General features: G+C 36.7%; 1 protein-coding gene across 2 annotated transcripts in view; it reads left to right on the forward strand.

The window, feature by feature from the left end:
* The window catches only part of mybpc2b (myosin binding protein Cb), a 41,181-nt gene extending 30,208 nt beyond the window's left edge, over positions 1–10,973 (forward strand). For both annotated transcript variants that reach the window (XM_067435149.1, XM_067435148.1), the window contains 5 exons: positions 1,547–1,686; positions 3,954–4,113; positions 5,673–5,809; positions 8,355–8,541; positions 10,392–10,973. In XM_067435149.1, the coding sequence (XP_067291250.1) occupies positions 1,547–1,686; positions 3,954–4,113; positions 5,673–5,809; positions 8,355–8,541; positions 10,392–10,417 (650 nt within the window). In that variant the 3' untranslated portion in view covers positions 10,418–10,973. The remainder of the gene's footprint in view (positions 1–1,546; positions 1,687–3,953; positions 4,114–5,672; positions 5,810–8,354; positions 8,542–10,391) is intronic.
* The last annotated feature ends 1,971 nt before the right edge of the window (positions 10,974–12,944 follow it).

A 12,944-nucleotide genomic window follows, 5' to 3' on the forward strand; every position in this document is an offset into this window, starting at 1 on the left:
CTTCTTGATACTTCTTTTCTCTATACATTTTTTTAAAGAGGAATATGTGCTCTAAATTAAATTATTTAAATCATTTAATAACAGATTTGCATGTTCACGGTGCTCTGATTTCAGTCACATGACGTGCAGGTAATCAAATATATATATTGAATCGTTTTTCCCCAAGTTTTTTATTTTGAAAAGTGTTATTTTTTTAAATATTTTATTTTAATTGATTATTTTTGTGAATATATTTAGTTACCTACGCAAATATAAATAATATTTTTAATAATTTATTTTAATTGTTCATGTAATATTTTGATTATTATTTATTTAATAATTATTAATTTTATTAATTTAGTTATTTATGTAAATATAAATACTTTTAAAGTTATGTATTTATTTTAATTTCTCGTATATAGTTTAATTAGGGCTGTCAAATTAATTAATCGCGATTAATCTCTTTCAAAATAAAAGTTTATGTTTACATAATATGTGTGTGTACTGTATAAATATTATTCATAAATAAACACACACACATGAATGTATATGTTTAAGAAAACATTTATATATTTCTATATAAAATATATAATGTTATCAGGCATAACATTATGACGTGTTGGTCCCCCTTTTGCTGCCAAAACAGCCCTGACCCGTCGAGACATGGACTCCACTAGAACCCTAAAGTTATCAGAACCAGCATTAACTTCTGGAGCAGTTTGAGCTCCAGTAGCTCGTCTGTTTGATCAGACCACACGGGTCAGCCTTCGCTCCCCACGTGCATCAATGAGCCTTGGCCGCCCATGACCCTGTGGCCGGTTCTCCACTGTTCCTCTTGGAGCACTTTTGATAGATACTGAGCACTGCAGACCGGGAACAGCCCACAAGAGCGGCAGTTTTGGAGATGCTCTGACCCAGTCGTCTAGCCGTCACAATCTGGCCCTTGTCAAACTCGCTCAAATCCTTACGCTTGCCCATTTTTCCTGCTTCTAACACATCAACTCTGAGGACAAAATGTGGCGTGATGATGAGAGTCAGTGTTATTCACTTTACCATATATCCTTATTGGTCATAATGTTATGCCTGATCGGTGTATAATATAAATTATATAAATAATATATACATGCAAATATTTCTTAAATATATACATTAATGATTGTGTATTTATATATACACACAGTTATACACAGTACACACACATATATTATGTAAACTCACACTTTTATTTTGGATACGATTAACCAATTTGACAGCACTACTATTAATGTAATTATTTATGAAAAAATAATTTTGAAATTATATATTTAATACAATTTTACATTTGATTATTTGATAAAATTAATAAAATCATTATTTAATTTTACATTTGATTATTTATTTATGATTAAAGTTAGTTTTCATCCGCTCCCAAACCCTCTCCAATTCCCTCTCAGACACCAGTCTGGGAAACTCTGTGTTAAACTGACAGCCCTAAAATCTCTCTGTCTCATCACTCACACACTGAGCGCTGGTTTACTCCAGAGACGCTCATCAAGTTTAGTCCCTGACACTCCAACTCTCTTCCCAGATAAACCCGGCCCTCCGACTCAAGTGCATGTGACTGATGTCTGGGGTTTCAATGCAGCACTGGAGTGGAAAACACCCAAAGATGACGGCAACTGTGAGATCACTGGCTACACCATCCAGAAAGCAGACAAGAAAACCAAGGTGAGAGATCTGCTTTGCATTTATCCACCAAAATACCATAATTAAAGGTATCGCTCATGCAAAAATGAGCATTCAGTATGGATATTTAGTCACCTTCATGTCTTGTTTGACTTTATATCTTCCATGAAACATTTGGGTCAAGTCATAGGCTACTGTTATGGGCAGGGCCGTTTTTAGGCTAAAGCCCTTTTCGGTCTGGAATAGTTTAACATGGGGATGTGGGGGTAAAATAATTATAACAAGAGGTTCTCTGTGATTTTAGTCCCGTCCGAATGTGCCATCTCGGTAATCATTACAGACAATGTCAGTGAAGATCACCGAGACGTTTACCTTCTGTAAAAAGGTCCAGAAAAATGACCTTGGGTTATACTAATCCCGTTCGAATAGACCCGCTATAAAAATGTAAGTTAAAATCCCGTCATTTCCTGTTTAAACCTTTTTAAAAAACGTGTTTTGTGGCTGGGAACGTCGTCATCCGTGCTTTAGTTTCATCATCATGAAAAAGTCAAAGCCATCAGGGCATCATTATCGTAAAAAGAAAAAATAGGGAATATAAAAAAGAAAGCGAAATATACAGGTATGTTAACTAATTGGTTACCTGTTCTCTACTACAAGCTGGTCGCTCTATCGTAACGTTGAGCAAAACATGACACTGAATATAAGCACGGGGGGACCACACGTCATGCTCATTTATTTCAGCAGCAGAGCGAACGTCAGCCGAACGTAGCACCGCCCACAACATTTTTAGGTCGGGCGGTTCGGTCTGGACTCGATCCATAGGGGAGTAATATATGCCTGAACAGAAACTGTTCGGATCAATGAAATCATCAGGGCGGGCTTTAGACGATGACGGACAGATGATCAACAGTAACGTAATCATCCACGTCATCAAAGGGGCTTGGGTTATATTTGTTCGAACACTCGCGGCATACATTCACAACGCGAGTTCAGTCTGGCGCGTTTCAGGTCATGCCTTTGCAAGCTTAACTTTCATAGAAATTAATTTTAGAAGTTAAAAGACTTACATCGCTCACAATAGCTCCGTTTAAATGAGTGCCTGTAGCTGAGCTGAGCTGTGAGTGTGATCTCCATCCCTCATGCGCGGGTTCAAAACATGAGGAAATGGCTCCCTCTGCTGGCTGTAGTCTTTAGCCTTTGGCCAAACATTCCTCCTATGATGCAAATATCGTCAATTTGTATCATAGGAGGAATTTTTCCAGAAATGCTTAACTCTCTTGTCTCAGGGAGATATGAGGGGGGAAAGCACAATCATTTGAATATACTCCAGGGTTTCTTCTGATACAAAGCCATATGCTAAAAGTCTCATTTTTAGACAATAGTGAATTTAAAACAATTTCTGTTTATGCTTTTAAATATTTTCTGTTTTGTTTTAGGGTCTAATCTGTAAATATGTCTTTTCCCTGATCCTATAAACAAACTAAATATTAAAACACGATTTAATTCACTATTTTATCTGTAAAATCTGGTTATTCACTGTAAAATAAACATGTTTTATTGTTTTTAAAAAATCCAAAGATTATTGATGTTCGGTTTACAAGAAAAACAATAATTTTACCTCCAAATTTCACCTTCAGTGTGTGTGTGTGTCTTTATCATGTTTATGACATTAACTGGCAATTTCTGATTAAATCCATTTTTTCAGTGTATAAATTTACTCTGGATTAGACCCTAAAATAGAAATATTAATTGTTTTTAAAAGAAAAAGAGAAATAATTGTATTTAATTCCCTATATTATACACACACACACACACACACACACACACACACACACACACACACACACACACTCACACACATTTCCACACAGCTGAAGTAACCCTTTAAGTAATACTGTCATAACTATAACAACCTGTTTGAACCTGCAAAACGGAAGAAAAAAACCCCAGAAGAAAAACATTTAAATGAGTTACATGATTTCAGTGCATATCAAGAAATAACTTTAAAAACATGTTAAATTAAATAAATATCTTTATGCTGTAATAGTGCATTTGTAAAAGTCACAGACAGATTAATACCCATTTTATTTTTGCAATAATTCATAAATGTTTCCCTTAATGTTATGTTTTGTTTGGATTTTTGGGGGGTTTGACAATATGAATCTTGCCTAGGGTGCCAGAAAGGCTAGAAGCGGCCCTGGTTATGGGGATACATGAGGGTGAATAAATGATGGCAGAAGTTTTATTTTTGGATGAACGATTCCCTTATCAATCATTGCATCATGTGTTATCATCTCATCCCCCTGTAGGAGTGGTTTACGGTGTATGAGCACAATCGCCGCACTAACTGCACCGTCTCTGACCTCGTCCTGGGAAACGAGTACCTGTTCCGCGTCTACAGCGAGAACCTCTGCGGTCTCAGTGAAGAACCCTGTCTGAGCAAGAACACCGCCATCATCGCCAAAACTGGTCAGTGCGGAGAACGGAATAAACCTCAGAAAGAATTCACAATAAAAAAAAGCTGAGTTATTTGACTGAACTGCAAAAACTGTTCAAACGGATTAAAACAGAGATTATGGTTACTATTGTTGACCAGATTCTTCAGGATTCAAGATTCTTGGAAAAAATGCGTTTTGAAAAAATAAAAATAAAAATGCAATTGGGTTGTTGATGTGACGGCATTTTCATTGTCACACAAGATAAAAACGTATATAATTAGTATAGCCATATATTTTTATATTTCATATAAAAACTGATTTGTCTTGAGAGTTTTGAAATTTGAGCCAAATCTCAAAATTGACATGGTTCAATAAAGTACAACTTTTATACATTTAAAATTAAAGCATACAAATATTGATAATATTTTAGTAAATTACAATAATTTTTTCCATCCCAATATTTCTACAAGTGTAGGAACGTTATACATTTTGTCACTGAAACCCATGTCCTTCAGCGTGACAGTATCCTGATTTTAAATCAGGCAATTCACTGACACCTGTAATTAGTTGAAGGACCCCATTCAAGCCCATGACATGTGCACATGGTAAGATTTTGTCTCAGAACTGTTCAAATATTTAACTTTTTTGGAGTCACTATAAAAGTGTTCATTTCTGTGGTAGTTTGGTTTGACACCCCTATATTCTTTCTGTCACACCATAGGACACATTTCAGTTAAAATGTTCAAAAAACAGTGAAAGAATTGACAAAGTTAGTGACCCCTTATATTTTATAAGTGTATGCATTTTGTCTTCAAATATGCATTTTGTCTTCAAAATTGATGTTTTACCAACAAAAAGCATTTTTCACTGCTTATTTGTCAATTACCCAATTGCGTTTAAAAAATCCAGGTTTGCAGTGCTTGTTTGTAGAGCTGCAAAATTTGGCCAAATAAAATGTCATATTTTTATTTAATGAAATGTATGTATATATTAAGAAATATTACTTTTAATACAGTATTTAAAAAAAGTAATCATTCATAATAATTTAAGAAACGGGAAAAAAATTGACTTTCTTGACGAGTGGCGCGCTTCACTCTACAACACCCAGCTCATGTTTATTTGGTAAAACTTTACAATAAGGTCTCATTTGTTAACATTAAAACATTAACTAACATAAACTGACAATGAACAATTTATTTTTACAGCATTTTTAACCATTGCTAATGTTGATTAATAAAATAAATGTCATGTTCACAATGGATATTGTTACTTTTCATCTTAAATATGGATTAGTAAATGTTGAAGTTAACATGAACAAAGATTACTAAGTTAAATGGTGTAGAAGTTTTTTCCATTGTTAGTTGATGTTAACTAATGTTAACAAATGCAACCTTTATAAGTCTTTGTGATTTGATAATTGGAAGCCATATTGTGATTTTGGCTTTATGTGCAACCCTATAACTAATACAGTAATATATTGAAACAAACATTTAATGTAGTCAGGATTGTGTTAGGATTTTGCTGCATGTAATTTGAGAATATCAGTGTTTGTAGATTTTGGTGTCAATTTTCTCAATGTCACATTGCCAGATTTGGAATATAAACCCCTCCCGTACAAGGAAAAGGACATGACCTCTCCTCCGAAGTTCACGGCACCCCTGGTCAATAGATCTGTAACTATAGGCTACAGCACCGCCATCAGCTGCGCAGTCAGGGGCTTCCCTAAGGTAAGACACAATGATCAGCTCAACATGCAAACGATATTTAACATGTGGAAGGAATCCTTGTCTTAAAGGGTTAGTTCACCCAAAAAATAATTTACTCACCCTCAAGCCAGCCTAGTTTATATGAATTTCTTCTTTCAGCCAAACACAGTCAGAGTTTTCGTATTAACCCTCTGAACCCTGAGCTGTTTTCTGGGCCCTGGAGGTGTTTTGACATGCCCTGACATTTATGCTTTCTTCAGTTGCTTTAAAACATATTAATAGCTTAAGTCTGATTCAGTGGCAGCGTTTCACAAAAACCCAGGGTAATGCATGAGTCCTTCTGGCCATACAGCAACATCATTCCCAAATAATCACATTAGCCTACATCTCAACAAAATGTGGACAAATCCACTAAAAGAGCCACTAAATATACTAACAGCAACAACAAAAACAGTGCACATACTGAAACAACCCTATAAGCCTTCATTGTGACTTAACTAAACACGACATGTGAGAGAAATTGAATTTTGTACTATAATTATAATTTGTACTAATCAGCCGTTAATGCGATTCACAACTATTCTCTTTTACAAACGTTTTTTATTTCTGTGATGGTGTGGCTGGAACAACATACAAAGTATGACAAGTGCATATTATGTGCTTTATTTAATGTAAAGTGATTTTAAAGTGATGTTGATATCATTTTTCATGACCTTTATAGACCGCTTTACTGAAAGCAGCAATAGATATTTCACCCCAGATCTTGACAATAAATTAATGCAAACAACTAATGTTTGAACTGTCAGCTCAAGGTGAACGAACAAATGTATTCTATGATTTAAAAAAAAGTTTTAGTCACTCAGTATGTTTTTTAATCATGCTGATATGGTATAAGATTTGGGAATGTACTTATTCATTTTGTTTTAATGCAGCCAGTGCGCTTGTAGAGCGAATCCTGCCCACACGCTCTTCTGATTGGCTGGGACTGTTGATTCATTGATTTTTGAGTCGAGTCTGGTTTTTCGCTTGTTGCATCAAAGCGACAACCTCACTCGGTTTCTCTTGAAGTCAATACGGAAGTAACTTAAACTGCAATTCCTCAACTGGCCACTAGGGACCGGCTCCAGAAGGGAGCAGAATCTCATTGAGCCCCATGTTAAAATTCTCAACTTTAAAGCAGAAAAAAACATGTTTACAGTCTGGTACTAATTGTGGTTTTTGTCTATATAGCTAATTTTGCCCTTCATGACATATGTGAGGGGAGTGAATAACTCATTCGTTTACATTATATAAAGCCTTAAAGTTCTGCATAATTAAGGGCGTGGCCACTTTGATTGACAGCTGGATAGCCATTTATCCACTGTGTGTTAGTCATCTTGTCACCTAAGCTCCGCCCACGTCCCGCCTCTTCGCCCATTTTCTTTTATCCGGGCGTGATGTGCAATGTCCAAGATGGCGACGGCTAGCTCGTCTCTACTTTGCGCTTCAAAACTGCACTCCAGAATCCTATTGGTGACGTCGCAAACACTACGTCTATATTTTTTTAATAACTAACTAAAAGCTGTTTATTTCCCCTGCTTGCAACTGCCATACGTAAGCTCCGCCCTTAGCCTGACTTAAGCATTTGTGTTAAAGGTCCCGTTCTTCGCGTGTTTTTGAAGCTTTGATTATGTTTACAGTGTGCAATATAACATGAGTTTCGCATGTAAAAAAACAGTATTTATCACACAATTTACTTATCTGTACAGCGCTGTTTCCTCTGTCCTAAAAACGGCCTGATGATTTCCTTGTTCTATGAAGTCCCTCCTTCAGAAACACGTAATGAGTTCTGATTGGGCCAGCGCTTCCCGTGTTGTGATTGGACAGCAGTTTAGCGCACTTTGCCCGGAAAGGTCCCGCCTCATACCATAACGGAGAGATGCTGGCGCTCAATGCGCGCTCTTCTCCACGTGGGAGAGCAACAAGACCACTCCCCCTTTTTTGCGTGTTCTTGTGGGCGGAGCTTTAGTCAACCAACAGTTCTAGTGACGTCATCACAGCAGGAAGTGCAGCGGTGTAGTCCAAACCGGCCATTCGCTGTAGGCTTTGAAAGGGAACTTCTGTTAAATAAAATATCGCGCTTGGCATTGAACTTTGAGCTTTATAATTTTACAGGTATTATTTATGCTCCAACAGCAACATTACACACTAACTAAAGTTTGAAAGATGGAATCGCAAAGAACGGGACCTTTAATTTCGTTAACGAAAATATGATGAAAAATGTACATCGACGACCTTTTTTCCATGACTAAGACGACATGACGTCTCCTTAAACGATAACTGTGACTATATCAACATACAATATCACTAACAAAAAAAGGCAAGACTAACATCTAGTTTAAAAATAAAAACCTGACAAAATCACTCGTTTTTGTCAGGGAGGAAAACAGGAGCATTGGAGCGTTCATGCTTGCGGTCAGGAGCGCAGGGGACACTTTCAAAATGGGGAGGCCAACTCTAAGCAAAAGCCCAGTTAGTAAGATCAGATGTATATATATATCTTAAACCTCTTGGTGTTTCTGTCCAGCCAAAGATTATCTGGATGAAGAACAAGATGATAATAGGTGATGATCCAAAGTTCCTCATGCAGAATAACCAGGGGGTTTTGACGCTCAACATCCGCAAACCCAGCACCTTTGACAGCGGGAAGTACTCTTGCAAGGCTGTAAATGAGCTCGGAGAAGATGAGGTGGAGTGCAAATTGGAAATCAGAGGTAATATATGTGTGTGTGTTTAAACGAATAAGCATACTAAATAATGCCTTAGTAAAAATATAAAAGGGTTATATGTTAGGAAATACTATTAGCTCAGTATAAACCCCACCATGATAAACCATGACCTGAGCTGGAACAAGAGCTGATTGTTTTAAAAGCAGTACTGCAGTATTTCACAAGAGGGCGCATGGAGTACGGGGTGGCTTCAACGCTTCCTTAATTAAACTGCTGTGTCATGTGTTCTGAAACCTCTGTAAAACATCTCAATATGCCATCAGACAACATTCAGCTGGGAAGTGACACAGACAAAATATATGAACAAACAATCTTATGCAACCTAACGTCTCTCAGGCAATTGAGTGTTCAAGTCATTGTCTGAGGATGATGTGATTTAATGTATGTGTGTCATACGGACTGCACACAGAATTCAAGATGCAGGAAACGGCTAGATGCTTTATGGATTTCCTCCCACGCAGCATTTTACAGAAAGATAATTAAAGCAGGAAAGTCGTACTTAATTTCACATGTCTCTTTTTAGTAATGCCACTGGCTGGCGTAATGTGGAACATTTAAAACAGCACATTATCATAGCGCTACGGTTCTGTATGCAGAACACATAAAGTAGATATTAGCCACATTTCCTGCTCATTCCACCCACTAATCATCACAATTTACAGTTAATATTCATAGGCCACTAACTTATTAACATTCATCAGTTCACACAACTTTAAAAAGGATCATATTTATTCAAATACATTCATTTACCTCTTTTGATGGCCAAGACAAAATGTATTTAAATCTGAGGATGTTAACATTTTTATTTTGTCACCTTGTATTAATTAGAAAGTGTTTTTGACAGGTATCATATTTATTATCCAAAATAAAAGGAAAATGTATTCAAAAATAGAATATTTATATTATTTTCATGACAATTAAATAAATGTATTTTTAAGTCCCAGGTCAATTTTATTTTCAAAATAAAAGGGAAATATATTTTTAAAACAAATTAAATAATAATCATGTTTATTATTTTCATGACAATTAAATAAAGGTATCAGGTCATATTTATTTTAATAAATGTATTTATATTTTCATAAATAAAAGGAAATATATATTTTTTAAAAAGTAAATAATACTATTTATATTATTTTCATGACAAAAAAATAAATGCATCATTGAGGTCCAGGTTATATTTATTCTCCAAAATAAGGGGAAAATATACATAAAAAAATAAAAAATATTTATATAATTTTCATGACAATTAAATAAATGTATCATTGATGTCCAGGTCATATTTATTCTCCAAATGAAAGGAAAATATATTTAAAAAATAAAATAATAATATTTATATTATTTTCATGACAAATAAAAAAAATTATCATTGAGGTCCAGGTCAAATTTGTTCTCCAAAATAAAAGGAAAATATATTTTTAAAAATATAATAATAATAATAATTTTTTTTTCATGACAAATAAATAAATGTATCATTGATGTCCAGGTTATATTTATTCTCCAAAATAAAAAGAAAATATATATTTAAAAAAAATTAGAATATTTATATTATTTTCATGACAATCAAATAAATATATAAATATATCATTGAGGTCCAGGTCATTTGTTTTCTTAAAATCAGCATAAATAAATTCAGTATAACAAATACTACCACGGTTTATACTTTTGATATACACTCAATTTACATAATATATCATTATTGTTTTATGAGTAATGAGAATATTTCTTCCACATAAATGGTTGAGAGGTTTTGGGTGACAGCATATCATATCTCATCTCTTCTCATAAATACACTCACTCACTCACACACACTCTCTGTCTCTGTCTGTCTCTCTCAGCCACACCGATAGAGAAGAAGGAGTAGGACGAATGGAAGCAGCAGAGATGAAATGGATCGGAAATGACATTGAGTATGATCGGCCCTAAACTTCTGTTTTAAAGTCATTTGTGTTTGCCAGGCTCATGAATGACTAACGGCGGCTCACGTGTTCTTAAACTCGCGCTCTGGTTTTGTAGCTTTTGAAGGCTTTGAATAACGCTCGGTTGACTGCATTAAGCCCCAGTGAGAAGTATTTTTATCAAAACTATAGCAACCGATGACGTTGTGCAATTATGCATGTTCAAAAACAATGGCTTTAATAGGGACTGAAAACAGAACCGTCCTTTCAACATGTATTCGATGCATCTCCTCTTCATTAGTGATTTTAAGGTTAAAACAGGTGATCGATTATCAGTTATTATTGATAGCGGTTACATACCTTAATGCTGTCTGAAATGAATGACATCAACTGGAATTGTGCTTTCATTTTGCTACAAAATCTGCACTCAGAACTGAACTGTATATGTAACTTGTATCTGCATTTGTTGTGTCGCAGGACAGAAAATAAACTATTTTATGGCAACTGCACCCTCACTGATTTCACAACACATCTGCAGAGTAAGACAAAGCACACACACAAACACACAAACTATATTTTCAAAGCCCACTAACTTCCTATTTTACACTATATTATAGATCCGCTAATCGGTTTATAATAGAAATAATTAAATAAAGAGTTTACCCAAATTAAAAAAAGCCTTAATGGCTCTGATTATATTAGGTAAAAGACATTAATTGACCCGTTTTGATGGCCTATACAACATGTATTTATATTGTATCAGAATTGTTTATATTATGTGTGTGTGTGTTTACACCGATCAGGCGTTATATTATGACCACCTTCCTAATATTGAGTTGGTCCCCGTTTTGCTGCCAAAACAGCCCTGACATGTCGAGGCATGGACTCCACGAGACCCCTGAAGGTGTGCTGTGGTATCTGACACCAAGATGTTAGCAGCAGATCCTTTAAGTCCTGTAAGTTTCGAGGTGGAGCCTCCATAGATCTGACTTGTTTGTTCAGCTCATCCCACAGATGCTCGATTGGATTGAGATCTGGGGGATTTGGAGGCCAAGTCAACGCCTCAGACTTGTGCTCATCAAGCCTTTCCTGAAACAACTATTTCTTCCCATAGTGAATTCTGGTGCCATGTGTTCCCCAGGTAATCAACACATGCACCTGGCCATCCACATGATGTTAAAGAAAACGTGCTTCATCAGACCAGGCCACCTTCTTCCATTGCTCCGTGGTCCAGTTCTGATGCTCACGTGCCACTGTTGGTGCTTTCGATGGGGTCAAGGGTCAGCATGGGCACCCTGACTGGTCAGCGGCTATGCCGCCCCATACGCAACAAACTGAGATGCTTCTTGAGCAGTTTGAGCTCCAGTAGCTCGTCTGTTTGATCGGACCACACGGGCCAGCCTTCGCTCCCCACGTGCATCAATGAGCCTTGGCCGCCCATGACCCTGTGGCCGGTTCTCCACTGTTCCTTCCTTGGAGCACTTTTGATAGATACTGACCACTGCAGACCGGGAACAGCCCACAAGAGCTGCAGTTTTGGAGATGCTCTGACCCAGTCGTCTAGCCATCACAATTTGGCCCTTGTCAAACTCTTTCCTGCTTCTAACACGTCAACTCTGAGGACAAAATGTTCACTTGCTGCCTAATATATCCCACCCACTAACAGGAGCCGTGATGAAGAGATCATCAGTGTTATTCACTTCACCTGTTAGTGGTCATAATGTTATGCCTGATCGGTATGTATGCATGTATATATAATTATAAAAACTATATAAATCTTTTAAAAATATATATTATAAAAAGCATTGTCATTTCAGTTTGACTTGGCCAATTTACTGTATTAATTTGCATAAATCATTGCATGCAGTTGTGCTCAGCCACTTGGTGCTGCTGAGGCAATGCTGTAAGACCCGTCACCATAGTTTCTACAGGTTTCCATGGCAACTGAGCCACTATATATCAGCCGAGATGGAGGGGAGAACAGCGGAGGAGAGCAGAGAGGTGAGCTTTGGAAAGCAAAGGGGAGGGGAAAGCCAATGAGGGGAGCGGAGGGGAGAGTCAGACAGCAGGGGAAAGGAGGAAAAAAAACACTGGCATGTCTTCAGAGACAATAAATACATGCATGTTAGAAAGAGAGAGAGAGCGGGCTATTTTCAGCCTGTGGTTGTCATGGAAACAGAGGCCTCGCTACTGATGCAGACGTTCAGTGCTCACAGATGCTCGGCACTTGAATCTGATTAACAACAACTGGCGATAACTATCCGATATATATCAAATATAACGAGCCAACACAATCACTATGACCTTAACTAGTACGGGCCTTTAGAAGGCTTCAAAACGTTATAAAGCACTACTCTCATCTCGTATTGTATAAGCGTCCCAGATGCTTTTTGCACCAATGTAGACGTCGTCAAAAAGCATCTGTCAGGAATACAGTAATGCATAGAGTCAGCGAGCGAGCGGGCGCATCATTGCGGATGATTTCTACGAGTG

The sequence above is a fragment of the Pseudorasbora parva genome, chromosome 24 (assembly GCF_024679245.1).
Source record: "Pseudorasbora parva isolate DD20220531a chromosome 24, ASM2467924v1, whole genome shotgun sequence".
Taxonomy (NCBI): Eukaryota; Metazoa; Chordata; class Actinopteri; order Cypriniformes; family Gobionidae; genus Pseudorasbora; species Pseudorasbora parva.